This window comes from Astatotilapia calliptera, chromosome 3 (genome assembly GCF_900246225.1).
Source record: "Astatotilapia calliptera chromosome 3, fAstCal1.2, whole genome shotgun sequence".
NCBI lineage: Eukaryota > Metazoa > Chordata > Actinopteri > Cichliformes > Cichlidae > Astatotilapia > Astatotilapia calliptera.
The window spans coordinates 50,042,548-50,060,892 of record NC_039304.1 but is presented as its reverse complement, the minus strand read 5'-3'; the positions used below and the strand labels follow the sequence as shown (position 1 = coordinate 50,060,892).

Sequence of the window (18,345 nt, the reverse complement as noted above, 5' to 3'; positions counted from 1 at the left end):
GTAATTTAGTGGAAAAAGTTTGTATGTATGAAGTACTTCAATTCAATTCAATTCAATTTTATTTATATAGCACCAAATCACAACATAAGTCGCCTCAAGGCGCTTCATAGATACAGAGAAAAACCCAACAATCATGTGACCCCCTATGAGCAAGCACTTTGGCAACAGTGGGAAGGAAAAACTCCCTTTTAACAGGAAGAAACCTCCGGCAGAACCAGGCTCAGGGAGGGGCGGCCATCTGCTGCGACCGGTTGGGGTGAGAGAAGGAAGGCAGGATAAAGACATGCTGTGGAAGAGAGACAGAGGTTAATAACAGATATGATTCAATGCAGAGAGGTCTGTTAATACATAGTGAGTGAGAAAGGTGACTGGAAAGGAAAAACTCAATGCATCATGGGAATCCCCCGGCAGCCTATGTCTATTGCAGCATAACTAAGGGAGGATTCAGGGTCACCTGGTCCAGCCCTAACTATATGCTTTAGCAAAAAGGAAAGTTTTAAGCCTAATCTTAAAAGTAGAGATAGTGTCTGTCTCCCGAATCCAAACTGGAAGCTGGTTCCACAGAAGAGGGGCCTGGAAACTGAAGGCTCTGCCTCCCATTCTACTTTTAAATACTCTAGGAACAACAAGTAGGCCTGCAGAGCGAGAGCGAAGTGCTCTAATAGGGTGATATGGTACTACAAGGTCATTAAGATAAGATGGGGCCTGATTATTTAAGACCTTGTATGTGAGGAGCAGGATTTTGAATTCAATTCTGGATTTAACAGGAAGCCAATGAAGGGAAGCCAAAACAGGAGAAATATGCTCTCTCTTTCTAGTCCCTGTCAGTACTCTTGCTGCAGCATTTTGGATTAGCTGAAGGCTTTTCAGTGAGTTTTTAGGACATCCTGATAATAATGAATTACAGTAGTCCAGCCTGGAAGTAATAAATGCATGAACTAGTTTTTCAGCGTCACTCTGAGACAGGATATTTCTAATTTTAGAGATGTTGCGCAAATGGAAGAACGCAGTCTTACATATTTGTTTAATATGTGCATTGAAGGACATGTCCTGGTCAAAAATGACTCCAAGGTTCCTCACAGCGTTACTGGAGGCCAAGGTAATGCCATCTAGAGTAAGAATCTGGTTAGATACCATATTTCTAGGCTTTTCAGGGCCGAGTACAATAACCTCAGTTTTATCTGAATTAAGAAGCAGAAAGTTAGCGGCCATCCAGGTCTTTATGTCTTTAAGACATTCCTGCAGTTTAACTAATTGGTGTGTGTTATCTGGCTTCATGAACAGATAGAGCTGGGTGTCATCTGCATAGCAGTGTAAATGTATGCTATGTCTTCTAATGATGCTGCCTAAGGGAAGCATGTATAATGTAAACAGAATTGGTCCTAGCACTGAACCCTGTGGAACTCCATAATTAACCTCAGTGTGTGAAGAGGACTCTCCATTTACATGCACAAACTGGAGTCTATTAGATAGATATGATACAAACCACTGCAGCGCAGTACCTGTAATACCTACAGCATGTTCTAATCGCTCTAATAGGATATTATGGTCGACAGTATCGAATGCTGCACTAAGGTCTAGCAGGACAAGCACAGAGATGAGTCCACTGTCAGAGGCCATAAGAAGATCATTTGTAACCTTCACTAAAGCTGTTCCTGTGCTGTGATGAGCTCTGAAACCTGACTGAAACTCTTCAAATAAACCATTCCTCTGCAGATGATCTGTTAGCTGTTTGACAACTACTCTTTCAAGGATTTTTGATATGAAAGGAAGGTTGGAGATTGGCCTATAATTAGCTAAGACTGCTGGGTCTAGAGATGGCTTTTTGAGTAAAGGTTTAACTACAGCTAGCTTGAAGGCCTGTGGTACATAGCCGATCATTAGAGATAGGTTGATCATATTTAAGATCGAAGAATTAATTAATGGCAGGACTTCTTTGAGCAGTTTTGTAGGAATGGGGTCTAAAAGACACGTTGATGGCTTGGAGGAAGTAATTATTGAAGTTAACTCAGAAAGATCAATTGGAGAAAAAGAGTCTAACTTAACATCAATGGTACTAAGAGTAGGTGTAGATAATATTACATCTGTGGGATGGTTATTGGTCATTTTTTCTCTAATGATAAAAATTTTATTTGTGAAGAAGTTCATGAAGTCATTACTAGTTAACGTTAAAGGGATTGTTGGCTCAAAAGAGCTCTGACTTTTTGTCAGCCTGGCTACAGTGCTGAAGAGAAACCTGGGGTTGTTCTTATTTTCTTCAATCAGTGATGAATAGTAAGATGTTCTGGCTTTGCGGAGGGCTTTCTTATAAAGCAGCAAACTATTTCTCCAGGCTAAATGATGATCCTCTAAATTTGTGACACGCCATTTCCTCTCCAGATTACGAGTCATCTGCTTTAGGGTACGTGTTTGAGAATTATACCACGGAGTCAGGTACTTCTGATTTGAGACCTTAGTTTTCACAGGAGCTACAGTATCCAGAGTCGTACGTAGTGAGGAGGTGAAATTATTAACAAGATAATCGACCTCTGTTGGGGTAGCATTCAGATAGCTGCTCTGCTCTGTGTTGGTACAGGGCATTGGAGATGATAACAGTGGGTAGATTATATTCTTAAACTTAGTTCCAGCGCTTTCAGAAAGACATCTACTTTGATAAAGTCTACTCTCCACCGCTGTGTAATCAATTATTGTAAATGTAAATCTTATCAGGAAATGATCAGACAGGAGAGGGTTTTCAGGAAACACTGTTAAATGTTCAGTTTCTATGCCATATGTTAAAACAAGATCTAGAGTGTGATTAAAGTGGTGGGTGGCTTCTTTTACATTTTGAGAGAAACCAATTGAGTCTAATAACAGATTAAATGCCATGTTGAGGCTGTCATTTTTAGCATCTACATGGATGTTAAAATCACCCACAATAATTATTTTATCTGAGCTCAGAACTAAATTAGATATAAAGTCTGAGAAATCAGACAGAAACTCTGTGTAAGGCCCAGGTGGACGATAGATGATAACAAGTAAGACTGGTTTCTGAGTTTTACAGCTGGGGTGGACAATGTTAAGCATCAGGCTTTCAAATGAATTAAAAGTCTGTCTTGGTCTTTCATTAATTAATAGGTTGGTGTGAAAAATTGCTGCCACACCGCCCCCTCGGCCTGTGCTTCGAGATTTCTGGTAGTTAGAATGACTCGGGGGTGTTGATTCATTTAAACTAACATAATCATCCTGCTGCAACCAGGTTTCTGTAAGTCAAAGTAAATCAATTTGTCGATCAATTATTAAATCATGTACTAAAAGACTTGGAGGAGAGAAACCTAGTATTTAATAATCCACATTTCATTGTTTTACTCTTTGGTTCAGATGTGGATACTGTATTGTTCTTTCTTTGTAATTGTTTATGTTTAAGTTGTTTGTTGCTGGTTTTTAGTTTGTTTTTTGTCTTTTTGGAAGCTGACACAGTCTCTATGGAGATGGGTTTTTGGGGGGGTAGCAGGAGGAGAGAAGCTGCAGAGAGGCGTGTAAGACTGCAACTCTGCTTCCTGGTCCCAACTCTGGATAGTCATATTTTGGGGGGTTTAATAAATTTGTCCATATTTCTAGAAATGAGAGCTGCTCCATCCAAAGTGGGATGGATACTGTCTCTCCTAACAAGACCAGGTTTCCTCCAGAAGGTTTGCCAATTATCTATGAAGCCCACATCGTTTCTGGGACACCACTCAGACAGCCAGCAATTTAAGGAGAACATGCGGCTAAACATGTCACTCCTGTTCTGATTGGGGAGGGGACCAGAGAAAACTACAGAGTCCGACATTGTTTTGGCAAAGTTGCACACCGATTCAATATTGATTTTAGTGACCTCCGATTGGCGTAACCGGGTGTCATTACTGCCGACGTGAATTATGATCTTACTGAATTTACGTTTACCCTTAGCCAGCAGTTTTAAATTTCCTTCAATGTCGCCTGCTCTGGCCCCTGGAAGACAATTGACTATGGTTGCCGGTGTCTCTAGCTTCACATGTCTGAGAACAGAATCACCAAGTACCAGAGTTTGACCCCCGGCGGGTGTGTCGCCGAGTGGGCAAAAACGGTTAGACACATGAACGGGTTGGTGGTGTACCTGGGGCTTCTGTTTAGGACTATGCTTCCTCCTCACCGTCACCCAGCCGCCCTCTTTCCCCAGCTGCTTGGGGTCTGCCGGGGAACAGCTAGCGGGGCCTATGCTATCTTCGGCTGCACCAGCTACAGGGGCCTGGCTAGCTATGGGTGAATGAAGGGTGCGAAGCCGAGTCTCCAATTCAGTAATCCTGGCCTCCAGAGCTGCAAATATGCTACATTTGTTACAGATATCATTACGGCTAAAGGAGGCCGAGGAGTAACTAAACATCTGACACAATGAGCAAGAAAGTGCAGGAGGGACAGGTGAAGTAGCCATGGTGCTAACGAGTCGGCTACGAGCTAAGCTAAGCTAGCGAAACAGTACAGAGACAGTGAGTGAATACTTTGGCTATAAATTAGGTAGTGAGTACACAGAAAGTGTGCTTCGGATGAAGCACGTGAAGATTATACTATGAAAAAGAATGTATTTAAAAGTTGTTAATTAAATTGCTAAGCAAATAAGCTACTCAGAAACACCACTGTGTTTGAGCAGGAACAGGAAGTGATACTCTACCACAGAGCGAGCGAACACCAAGTGACAGCGCCACGTACTGTTAGGGATGCAGGCTGTATTATAGAGTGGATTAACATTGCCTTTATACTTTCCTATTATGCATTATTTTGGTGTGTATCATGGATGTTCCAATATTCAAATGTCCATTTATGTCACATATGAGGACTGTTCTCCTTTTCCTTCTTATAAGAAAATAAAATAGCATTGTACACTGAATAGCAGAGGCCCATGTGATAAAACTGAGCCAAGTCAAACTTGACTTTTTCTTTCACAACCACCAACAAATGGACTACAAAAGAACTTTAGTGAAACTACAAAAAAAGCAAAATATGTGGCAGCTTTTGTGCTTTTCACACAAAAGCCGCTGCATAACATTGCTTACACCCCTGAACGTAGAACATATTTATAATGCAAAAAATTGACGGAAATCGATTGGATGGATTGATGGAGAATGGATCATTCTCAAAGAGAGAAATCGCAGCACCCCCTAGTGTTCTAGCTGCACAATTGCAGCACATAACAGCGCTCGAGTATAAACGCTGGGAACTTGCATGGGCTACACTGTAAGCTCTAAATTTAACACAGGAAGTATTTTTTAAGTTTTACAGGACCTCTAATAATCTGGATTAGACTACAACACAATAAGTTACTGGGCTGTACCAAGTAGTGGAGGAAGGGGGGGCAGTGTGGGCAGCTGGATCATTCCCACCAGCTTCCCTCCCAGCACGGAGCAGATGAAGAGGATGATGATGCCAAAAAGGTTCCCTCCAGGTAAACACTCTTTTCCCGTGATGGACCAGACGACTCCAAACAGCAGAGCAAACAGACACACTGCAAGGAGATGTGAAATCTTTCAGACTCGTTAAGATTCAGAGTTTTTCTATTTCTCTGATAGTATGCATATTAACAGTGCTGCTGGTCCTTGGCAGAGGTGGGTAGTAACAAGTCATATTTACTCCGTTAAATTTACTTGAGTACGTTTTTGAAAAGAAAAGTACTTTTAAAGTACCTTTTTTGCAAAATACTTTTTACTTTTACTTGAGTGCATTTGTGAAGAAGAAACTGTACGTTTACTCCGCTACATTTGGCAATGTTCGACTTGTTACTAGGGCTGGGCTATATCATACTGTTAAGTCTAATTGATGAATGTTTGTCATTATGCTTCTTAAATTTGTAAGCTCTGAGTTCAATCTATAGGAACAAGACATTCCTTTGATCTTGACCACCTCTCCAGCCACTCTGTGCTGGAAGAGGCTTTTATTGCAGATCTATCTGGAAGATCTGTTTCTTGTGATGTTGCTTCCTGCTTTTATGTCATACACATAACACACACACACACATACACACACACACACACACACACACACACATACATACAGTGCCTTGTCTTTTTAACCAAGGGGGGTTTATGAGGGGAGGTACTATTGTTTTGTGTGAACTGTGTTCCCAATAAAAGGCAGCAATCGGAGGCCGGATTTGGGGTCATTTCGTGGTAGACACCGACGAGGCCTCCCTTGCAAGTAAATCGATCGATCGCTGACTGTCTTGTTTTCTTCATGACGAATAAGTCTCTAAACCAGCGGGGCTTGTGGAAACACAGACCCAACATTTATTTGGTCCTTCGGAGCCTGAACCCAACGCATCGCATCCACCGAGGAGAGGGAGATGACGCCGCCGCAGTCTGCTAGCAGCCAGCGTCTGGGACACCTGTTGAAAGCCCTGGTGCTAACTTTGTCACCAGGCCGGAGAGTTTTCATCTGAACTCCCCTCGGGATGGATGGCGATTGACGGGATCCAGAGACTTTTCCGATGAACGAAAACAACACTAACAGTGAGTAGAAAAGGCCTTATGCGTCACTGAGACGCGGGTCCAGGGGAGCGCTCGTTGCGCGGTTTCACGCGAACCTAAAACAATAGAGAGCGGCTACGTGACCGTGCGGTTTCTTGCAGGTACGGGAGTGCGCCAGCCGTGCGGGAAGGTTGCAGGCTACTAAAGAAACGGCTCCGTAGCTGCGCGGTTTCACACGAGCACGGGAGTGCGTTGGACTGTGCATTCAGGACGCAGGTCCATGAGAGCTGTGCATGCAGACGCAAGCAATAGGCCTATTTTGTGTGTGTGCGGGCCAGACGTGGTCTGTGTGAGTGTGGCTGATTGTTGTCTTGTCATGACGAATAAACTGAGTAAGTCTGCCTTGAAAGGGGATGAAATACACTGCAAAGTTTTTATTGGGCAGCACGTGGTGTGTAGATCGTTGAAGAATGAAGTGAAATTGTGCGCAAAGCAGAAGTGAGGGTGAATGTGTCTGACGTCACGGTGTGTGTGAAAAGGTATCCAGCTGGGGCAGACATGATTCTGCAGGTCACCTGCCCACCTGACCAAAGCAGACATGACGCCAGACCACCAACCTCTGACTCTCTCCCCCACCGATGTAGGAGCGGTGCTGAGCAGGATCAATGTCCACAAGGCTGCAGGTCCAGATGGCATCCCCGGGCGTGTTCTCAGAGCGTGTTCTGGGGAGCTTGCAGGAGTGCTCACAGACATATTCAATCTGTCCTTGGCCCACGCTGTGGTACCGGCCTGCTTCAAATCCACCTCCATCGTCCCGATACCCAAAAACTCCAACCCATCTTGCCTCAATGACTACCGCCCAGTAGCACTCACCCCCATCATCACTAAGTGCTTAGAGCAGCTGGTCCTAGCACACTTCAAATCCTGTCTCCCCCCCACCCTGGACCCCCACCAATTCGCATACCGCCAGAACAGGAGCACAGAGGATGCAGTCTCCATCGCACTGCAATCTGTCCTCTCACACCTGGACAACAACAACACGTATGCCAGAATGCTGTTTATAGACTTCAGTTCAGCATTCAATACAATCCACCCCCCACAACTCATCAGGAAACTGACAGACCTGGGCATCAGCTCCCTCATCTGCAAATGGTTACTGGACTTCCTGACCAACCGCCCCCAACATGTCCGGCTAGATAACCACTGCTCATCTACCATCACAATGAACACCGGTGTACCACAAGGCTGTGTGATGAGCCCTTTCCTCTACTCCCTCTTCACCCACGACTGCAGACCTGCTGATGGTTCCAACACCATCATTAAGTTTGCAGATGACACCACGGTGATTGGCCTCATCAGTGACAACGATGAGACCGCCTACAGGGAGGAGGTGGATCGTCTGGCTGAGTGGTGCGACACAAACAACCTGCTGCTTAACACCGAGAAGACCAAGGAGCTCATCGTGGACTACAGGAGGAATGCTGACCCACATCCACCCATCCACATTAAGGGGACGGCTGTGGAGCGTGTGAGCAGCTTCAAGTTCCTGGGAGTCCACATCTCCGAGGATCTCACCTGGACGACCAACTGCTCCAAGCTGGTCAAGAAGGCTCACCAGCGCCTCTTCTTCTTGAGGACCCTGAGGAAGAATCAACTGTCCTCAGACATCCTGGTGAACTTCTATCGTTGCACCATCGAGAGCATCCTGACCAACTGTATAACAGTCTGGTACGGGAACTCCTCTGCCTCGGACCAGAAGGCATTGCAGAGGGTCGTGAAAACTGCCCAGTGCATCGCAGAGCACCACTTCCTGCCATAAAGGACATCTACAGGAAGCGGTGTCTGAAAAGGGCTGGGAAAATCATCAAAGACCCCAGTCACCCATCACATGGAGTCTTCACCCTCCTGCCCTTTGGGAGGCGCCACAGGAGCCTCCGGACTAAGACCACCAGGTACCGGAACAGCTTCTTCCCCACAGCTGTCAGACTCCTGAACTCTGCCTCCTGACATCTGACCCACGTTAAACTCATGGACTGAACATACACACACCCACAATGGACAACTGTACCCTCAAACACACAATAATAACATGGACTGAACCACCACTCACAACCACTAGCACTTTATATAGCCTCTGTAGAAACTACCTACACCCTCACTTATCTTAACTGCACTACTGTATAGCTCTGTGTAAATAATCATTCTGTACATTCAATAATCTTTAATCCTACAACTGTTTACAACTTGCACAGTTCCCATTTCTGTATAGCTGTATATCTCAGATTCCTGTAAAGTTATTTATTTCATATTCTGTATAGTTTTTCATATTTATATCCTGTTCATAGCCTGTACATAGCTTGTACTCACTACAGCCTGTGCATACTTAGTTATAGAATATTCACAACATACTTCATACCGTGTACATTATAACATACCATAATAGACCCATTTCTGTAATATACTTACATGTCTATACTATTGCTAATATATATTGTAATATATCTATATCACTAATGCACTTCTGGATGGATGCAAACTGCATTTCGTTGCCCTGTACCTGTGCATGTGCAATGACAATAAAATTGAATTCTATTCTAATTCTATTCTATTCAGTGGACACAAAAGAAAGAAATAGTTGTGTGGATGAAATATGAATGATAACATGAAGAGTGTTTGGTGTTTCTCAGCCTGAAACAATGTAATGCTACTTTCTGTTTTGGAGAAAAGGACAGTTTTAAAAAAAAAAAAAAGAGAGAGAGAGAGAGATGTGTGTTGTTTAAGCAGTGATGAGAATAATGAAAGTATGATGAGAGAGGAACACAAAAACATACAGAAAATGCATTAACTATACTAACCCTACATGCATATACACAATATGTGATACTCATGAAGACCAGACAGCATCTTAAGCATGAGATTCTGTTTGTCATCTTGTCCAAGTCACTAGTAAGATAAAAGTGATACATAGACTAGTGGACTGAATATTATAAGAGGACAGATGGTTGCATCTGGAGAAAACAGAATGCTGATGAGGGGTCTTAAATGAGTGAGCTGAGTGAGCTGATTGTGAGTTTCTGCTGTGTGAAGAAGTTTTACCATGTGTGGAGCAGGGAAATTATTTTACTGCTATTGTTAAATAATCATCATTATTACCATTGCATTAATAATATAATCTGCAGTATGATCATTGCTTTAACAATGTAACAGATAGCTTTAAGAAGGCTTTAAGGTTTTATGCATACAGGTATTAAATTAACTTTGTATTCCAGGTGCAGTTATAACTATTTTATACATATTGCATATCTGTGCTTATTTGAGTTGATGTTCAGGTTCATTAATGGTCTAAAGCTTCACTAGTGAGAGTGTCTAGATGATCCATGCTGAGGGAAAACTAGAACATAGAAGGAATTGCAATACATGCTTACAAAACACTACAAAAGTTTATTTTAATATCTTTTATATGTTCATATTCTTGTATTAAACTTTTAGTAGAGGTTCTTGGTTAAAACATTTATTTAGTAGAGGACATATACATAGTCCCAGTTAGGTTGTAACACATAAGGATGAGCCTCTGTTCTGGTAAAAGGTCAGAAGTGCAACAGGTGAATTGAGAAAGAGCATGTGAGGTCGTGACACACACACATGAGTTAGATTTATTTAGAGGAGAGAGAGATTAGTCATGTCTGGATTGTAACGGCGAAAGTGTCTCGGTAAAAGAGGAACCGTCCTTGTCTTCTCGGCAAGAAAGAGGAACTGAAAGGTTGACCAGAGGAATCGGCTATGAAAATAGAAGATGATCTTCTGTGTTAAAAGTCATGGTTGTTTTAATATTGACGTATGTATATATCCTGTCTGTGACGCATGAAGGGGCGTCAGTAAATCAAGCCCTGATGTTATAAAATAATTGTTTGTGCTTTAGTAAGTCGAAGACTACTTGCTGTCTGCGTACAGAGTGTCTTCCCACACGTGTGTAGTCATTAAAATCATTGTTTGACCAAGAGCTTCTGGACCATGGGTGGTTTGTACTCTCCTTCCTCAATTTTGAACCTTAACACATGGCACACATTTGGTTACATAAGAAGAAATTTATGTGATGAGACAACAGGGTTATGCTGTATGTTGTGGCTGATTGGATGAATGTTTGAGATTAAACTGGCAGTTCATTTGTCTTTTGTTACTAAGTTGAGCCTGCCAATTGGGTTGGTACCCCCCTGAAATGAAGAACACGTGTCGTGACTTAACAAGACCTTTCTTTTCTTTTTATTTTGTTACTTTCATGGTGCACTGAAAGTTTTGTTTGATAATTTTTCTGTTATCTAAGCAGATCTGAACGTTGAATAGGAAGAACTACACAACATGTTGTTGCAAACGGTTGCAAAGTGAGTTTCTCCAAAATTAAAATGGGCTCAGGAGAAAGCCACATATTTGGGACAATTAGAAAATGAGTTCCTGTCCAAAACGATTCAACGAGGAAATCCAGTCTAAAATTTTTCTTTTCTTTTTGAAGTGTTGTCGGCTTTGCTGAGGGTGGAAACTAAATGCGACGATAATTTCCACTATCAGCAAAAGAAAGAATCGCTGAGTGAATGAATGAGTGAGAATTTTTTAAAAAAAAAATGGGGAACTGACTGACTGGTTAAAGCTGACAAGACTGACTGACTTAACACCATTGTGTGAAGTTAACCCCCACCTGACAAAGGTGTGGCTGTATCTCTGTGTGTGTCTCTGTTGTAGGAACAGGAGGAAACTTGGGTCACATGACTATGTGAAATCTGCAAATTTAAAAGAAAGAGTGTATACACCTGCGCAGTGCTAACATTTACATTTCTTTTCTACAACAGATGGTTAATCATGTGATTTGGTCATGTGATTTATAGCAGGACACAACTTAATGATGTTTTTCTACCACAGGATTACTGAGATTTTGTTTGAAGAAAACTGTAGTTACAGGCTATATGTTGATGATGAAATTACACTGTGTTGTTGGAGAAAATATTGGAGAAAATGTGAATGTTACAGGGGAAAAAGTGAATAAAGTGTGATACTGTGTTTGAAACCAGTGTTGCTTCTTTTTACAGCAGAGTGTTAACTTTATGACCTTTTACAGCACCTCTGGAATATGGGTGGCCGACGCCTGACCACCAGGATGATCCGCGTGTTTGGCTAATGTTTGTTTTTCTTTAAGAGTGCTTGTAAAGGATTCAGCACAGACAGACAAGTGACAATTGAACAGATGCGCAGTGGTTACTGAATAGTTACATGGGGCTCATTATCTGACCACTATTGGGCTCATGGTGAGTGACAAACTTAAGGGAAGTCACTGATTACAATGTGGAATGACATTGAGATGTTAAATGTTTTTGAGCAAATTATGGGAAAAGTAGGAGTTAAATGAGTTTAGAATAGACCTGCAATGATACCTGTCTCTGGGATGCTGAATACTTTATTACACTTATGAGCTGCAGTTGGTTGCAAATGTGAAGTTGTTTTAACTTGAAGACTTTGTCTTCTAGGATACAGGAGCTGGGAGCTAAACAAGCAAAACATTTAATTGCTGACTAATGTTTTTACACAGGTTTACAGCTTGGAGTGAAGCTGCTCCAAGGGACAAACCCTGGAGGTTGTTTTAGGGAGACTGTGCAACATTCTTGTACATGTCTCATTTGGGAGTTGACACATGGCGAAAGCCGTGTGGCGAGAGGAGTGTCATTTTCTTTAATTTGCAGATGTCGTGAGGTGCCATGACGAGAAGGAGTGACTGAGGGGATCGTCCACAAGATGGAAGCTGAGGCCAGGAGAGTGGCTTCAGGAGGATCAGAGATCATCTTCAGCACAGCAGACATCACGCAGAGAGCTGTGCTACTGGGCTTCCAGAAGATCATCGTGAGGAGATTTCGCAAAGCAAAATCTTAAATAAAATGAAAGAGTTTCGATGTTGATGTTGAGGAAGACAACTAAGGTGTACAAAGTGCTCTGCCTTAAATCTTCAGCAGCATTGGAACATAAGAACCTGAGGGATGAAGGGAGCATGCCAAGCTCCAAGAGTGACAGTGCAGAGGAGGTCCAGCGGTGGATTTGTGGTTCTGTTAACAGCACAAATGCCAGGTGACTGTGAAATAACTAACAGCATTTTTTTCTTTTTCCACAAGTGAAGCCAGTAACTTACTATCCTAAAAGATTAGCTCTAGTTGCTTGTGCTTTACCTCCATGTGTGAGATCAGTATGTGCAGCAGCTTAAGCTGTACAATGTTTCAGGAAATAGTTTATTTCACCTTTTGACACTGTTAGTTCCACACGAGGTAGATGTCTACTACAGACACTTGTCTTTAATGTTACTCTTACTCTCACAACCACACATAACCATAAAGTGGTGCACAATTCTGAATCCATCAACCCTTTTGCCAACAAAAGAAGAGGGCACTTCTCATGAGTGTAGAGAGCACGTGGAGAAGGAGTGTAAGCCAAGGGATGACTTAACAGATGTGCCACTCGTTGAGGGAAAGGTTTGGTTTGTTAAAGGTTTGAGTTTTACAACAGCAAAGCTAAAGCTAAAACAGGTTTTACTGTAGTAGATAGTGAGAAAGTTATCTGTGCAGGACTACTAGCATGTTTCATATCTGCTTAAGCAGCAGAGATAGTAGCTTTAACGGAAGCGTGTAAAGCTGCAGAGAGACAATATACACTGATAGCCAATATGCATTTGCTACATTACATTTCTTTGCAGTGCAGTGGGTGAGACGAGGTGTGACAGCCTCTACAGGGAAGTCTGTAGAATACGCCAAACTCCTGCAAAATCTGCTGGAAGCAGTATTATTGCCCAGTAGAATTGCCATTTGTAATTGTGCAGCACACACGTGAGGGAAAGATCCAGTTGCATTAGGGAATGCTTTTGCAGATAAGATCACAAGAGAGGCAGCTTTAGGAGCACATGGTGTTAACATTTTAGCAGTGCAACATCAGCAGACATCGCCTATTATGCGGGATGCACTGGCATACATGCAGGCCCACTCACCTACTGCAGAAAAACAGTTGTGACTTACAGAAGGAGCAAGCTTGCAGGATGGTGTTTATTCAAGGTTCAAGGTTCAAGGTTCTTTATTTGTCACATGCATAGTTATACAAGTATAACACACAGCGAAATGTAGCCTGACACGCTCCTCGACATGTGCAAAAATTGGGGGGGGGGGGGGGGGGGGGGGTAGAGGAAGAACATTATATATATATAAATATATATATACATATAGTATATACACTGGGTGAATGTGCAGTAGTAGCAGCCAGCAGGTGAATTCTGTACATTAATATGAATAGACATCTGACTATTTTACAGGATAGACAATATAAACATATTTAAAATTAAAGGAATTTGAAATGTACATTGTGCCTTGGTTTAGAGTGTCTGGAAGAGAGTCCTGTCTCAGTCAATTATAGATGATGTGAGAGGGCGGGTGTGTGTGTTTAGGGCACGGATGGCTTGGGGATAGAAGCTCCTCTTGAGTCTCTCTGTCCTTGCCCGGATGATGCGGAACCTTCTACCAGATTGCAGAAGTTGGAACAGTTTGTTGCCAGGATGGGACGGGTCCTTCAGTATCTGCGCTGCTCTAGTCCGGCATCTCCTGGTGTAGGTGTCCTGAAGCAGGGGGAGAGCAATCCTGCAGCAGCGTTCTGCTGTACGGATCACTCTCTGGAGAGCTTTTTGGTCCTTCACACAGCTGTTCCCGAACCACGATGTCATGTTCTGTGTGAGGATGCTCTCCACAGCGCCTGTATAGAAAATCCTGAGGATCTTTGGAGAGACCCTGAACTTCCTCAGTTGTCGTAGGTGATACAGGCGCTGCCTAGCCTTTTTGGTCTGGACCTGAATGTGGGCAGCCCATGTCAGGTCTGAGGAGATGTGGACACCAAGATACTTGAAGGACTGCACCCTCTCCACTGGAGCTCCATTGATGATAATGGGCTTGTAGTCTCTGTGCTGACCCCTTCTGAAGTCCACCACCAGCTCCTTGGTCTTGCTGACGTTCAGCTGGAGGTGGTTGTCCTGGCACCACGATGCCAGATTCTTCACTTCATCCATGTAGGCCGCCTCATCGTTGTTGGAGATGGCACCCAACACCACTGTGTCGTCAGCAAACTTCACAATGGTGTTGGAGCCATGGGTGGCCACACAGTCTGAAGTGTAGAGGGAGTAGAGCAGTGGTGAGAGGACACATCCCTGAGGTGCTCCTGTGTTGATGGTGATGCTGTTGGAGAAGCACCTGCCCACCCTCACCACCTGAGTTCTGCCAGTGAGGAAGTCCAACACCCATGCACACAGACGGCTGTTAAGTCCCAGATCCCTGAGCTTTGTGAACAGTCTGCAGGGCACTATTGTGTTAAACGCTGAACTGTAATCAACAAACAGCATTCGCACATAGTTACCCTGTTTCTTGTCCACGTGGCTGAGAGTGGTGTGTAGGACGTGGGCGATGGCATCCTCTGTGGATCTGTTGGATCTGTAGGCGAACTGCAGCGGATCTGTGGTGTCTGGGATGGAGGAGGAGATGATGTTCTTCAGCAGCCTCTCAAACACCTTCATTACTACCGAGGTAAGTGCAACTGGCCGGTAATCGTTCAGGGATGAGGGTTTGCTGTTCTTGGGCACAGGGATGATGGTGGATCTTTTGAAGCATGTGGGGACCACAGACTTCGCCAGGGACTCGTTGAAGATGTAAGTGAACACACCTGCTAGCTGGTCAGCACAGCAGCGCAGCAGACGGCCGGTGATGCCGTCTGGCCCCGCCACTTTCCTTGTGTTCACTCTCCTCAGTGCCGCTCGGACGTCATGCTCCGCGATGCTGGTCACCGGTCTCTCGCTGATGACGTCACTGTCCTCGGTAGTCAGGTGGTAGATAGCATTAGCCGCCTGGCTAACCTCGAAACGGGCGTAGAACCGATTCAGCTCGTTGGTGAATGCAGAGTCGGCGTTGATCGGCGCAGTGTCCCTGGCTTTGTAGTCCGTAATGGTGCGTAGTCCGTGCCACATACTCCGTGTGTCGCCCTGGTGGAAGCGGGACTCCACACGTTCCCGGTACCGGCGTTTGGCATCTCTCACCACGCGCCGCACGCCGTATGAGGCCGCATTGTAGGCGCTCATATCGCCAGTGGCGAGACCCGCGTTGTAGGAGGCGGTCCTGGCGTTTACTGCAGTGCGGATCGATCTGTCCATCCACGGTTTCTGGTTTGGGAATGTGGTGACTCTCGCAGTGGGGATAATCTCCTCCGCTAGCATATTGACGAAGCATACTGCTACTTCCGTAAACTCGTTGATGTCGACTGCGCATGCTCTGAACATGTCCCAGTCTACGTCGTTGAGTGAGTCCTGTAGCGTAGCTTCTGATTGGGCAGTCCACCGTTTTACCTCCCTCGTGGTCACGTCTTCCCTCCGTATGCTTTGTTTATACTGGGGAATGAGGAAGATGGCGTTGTGGTCAGACTTCCCAAAAGCCGGGTGTGAGACAGCTTTGTAGCCCTGCTTGTATGGCGTGTAGCAGTGATCCAAAATCCGATCCCCTCTCGTTGGACACGAGACATGCTGGTAAAAGTTTGGCATGACTTGTCTGAGGTTCGCTTTGTTAAAGTCTCCTGCTACAATGAGGGCTGCGCCCGGGTCCTTGTTTTGAAGCGAGCTCAGCACATCATGTAATTCGGACAAAGCCATACCTGTGTCCGCTCGGGGTGGGATGTAGACCACCGTGGCGATGACTGAGGTGAACTCACGGGGCAGATAGAAAGGGCGGCACTTAATGCTCAGGAACTCTAGATGTGGCGAGCAGCCGCTGGAGAGAGTAGAAATGCTCCTGGCATCACACCACTTTCTGTTTACCATGAAACACACTCCTCCACCTTTGGTTTTGTTCGACTCTGCCGTTCTGTCCGCGCGGAGCACAAAGAATGAATCCGACGGAGTTACGGCCTGGTCCGGCACGGTGGGGGTCAGCCATGTCTCCGTGAAGTACAGAATGTTGCAGTCCCTCATGTCACGTTGGAAGGTGACCCTTGCTCTTAGGTCATCGAGCTTGTTCTCCATGGATTGTACATTGGCCAGTAGGATACTGGGCAGTGGTGCGCGATGCGCCTGCTGTCTCAGTCTGTTCCTAATACCAGCGCGTTTTCCCCGGCGCTTCTTTGTTCTGTGCCTCGGATGAGCGGCCCGTCCTTTGTTGTTCTCCGCGCCGCGTAGAATCTCTGGCGGCCAGGAAGGGTCAGGTTTAAAAGTGTCCAAGATTAGATGTGCAACCTTGGCACCGATGTTTACAAGTGATCCGCTGTCGTATACTATAAGACTAGAGGATTTTGGGATGTAAACCAGAGCAAAAAATAAGTAAAAAACAAGAAAAGTGGATAGTCGGAGCGGAGCGGTAAGGAAGGCGTCTGGACGTGGCCGCGCCATCTAATCTTATCATCTAATCTTATTGTCTGTGTGATAAACCGATACTGCCTTAGAATTTGTATAAGACTGCTGCTATTTTGAGCCATGGGCCATGCCATATCTCAACAGGAGGGAAATGATGACAGCAGTAGTGCAACATTTTTATACTCTAGGATTTAATACCTTTTAAAAAAATTTTGCAGGTCATGTATGATATGTTGCAAGTACAATTCTCGGGGTAATTTGAAACCTAAGAGAGGGAAATTCCCCAGACCCAGTCACCCATTTCAAGTTATTCACATGGACTTTATAGAGCTGTCCAACTGTAATAACTATAAGTACTGTTTAGTGATAGTGTGCGCTTTTTCAAAGTGGGTAGAAATCGAATTCCCAGCTAGCAAAGCAGATGCCATTTCGGGATTCCAGAGACCCATTATTCCAGAGAGGGATAATGGTCACTTTGTGAATGAAGTGATTGGATTAATGGCACAACATCTAGGGATAACACTAAAACATTATTGTTCATATCACCCACAAAGTGCAAGGTTGGTACAGAGAACTAATGGAACAGTAAAGCTAAGACTTTAAGTCAATGGAAGAGACAGGCAGGACATGGTAAGACTGTATAGAATTAGTTAAGATGTACATGAGGATTACTCCAACAGAGAACGGTCTGACTCTTTGAAATTATATATAGTAGAGCATTTAGAGTTCTAGTCTTCTGTAGTGATGATAGAAAAGCAGAAGAGAAGAGAGAGCATATTAGCAGATTAGATGCTTGAAATGTTTAAAAGTAAAGAAGTCATGAGAACAAATGATCTGCCAGATGATTCTGTTTCTCCGCAGGAGCAGAGTCTGAAATCTGGAGATTGGAAGTGCTGGTCCAGTCCACGGTGGGAAGGTCCCTATCAGGTGCTGCTGACGACGACCACAGCAGTGAAGATTGCTGAAAGAAACACTTGGATACATCAAGCGCACTGAAAAAAGGTGACACACACATCCAGGCCAGCTCGGAGTAAATGGCAGGAAGACCGGGTACAAAGGGGGGGGGGGAAAGCCTCCAGGGCCCCTCGTCTCAATCCGGTGAAGAAACCAACTGAGCCACAGGTACTCATCAGAATGGCTGGGAATGTGCTGTGCACCTTCTTGAGCCTGTGGACCCTGAGTGGGATGACAGGAGCGCACTGGGACAGAGCAAACCACACCCAGTACCCGCATGGGTTTTCAACCAACTACTGGTGGCAGTTTATGAAGACAACCGCTCACATAAACAACGAGACCAATTCTTATGCTTGTCTACACATTTTTCTGGACTGTGGCCATATAGCATTACTGAGAGCGAGACAGTTTGTTTGGTTGCCTTAGCAACACATCCAGGAGTAAACGTACTTGGAACACTGCCAACTTTTCAACTGCTCTGAACCTGAATGGAAGGTTGATTCACCAGTAGCTGGGAAGGTGAACTGCTTTGGTAAGACA

At 44.4% G+C, this 18,345-nt stretch overlaps 1 protein-coding gene across 3 annotated transcripts in view; it reads right to left on the bottom strand.

The window, feature by feature from the left end:
• The window catches only part of LOC113019666 (sodium/hydrogen exchanger 9B2-like), a 50,715-nt gene that overhangs the window by 7,876 nt on the left and 24,494 nt on the right, over positions 1-18,345 (bottom strand). For all 3 annotated transcript variants that reach the window (XM_026163457.1, XM_026163455.1, XM_026163456.1), the window contains one exon: positions 5,330-5,500. In XM_026163457.1, the coding sequence (XP_026019242.1) occupies positions 5,330-5,500 (171 nt within the window). The remainder of the gene's footprint in view (positions 1-5,329; positions 5,501-18,345) is intronic.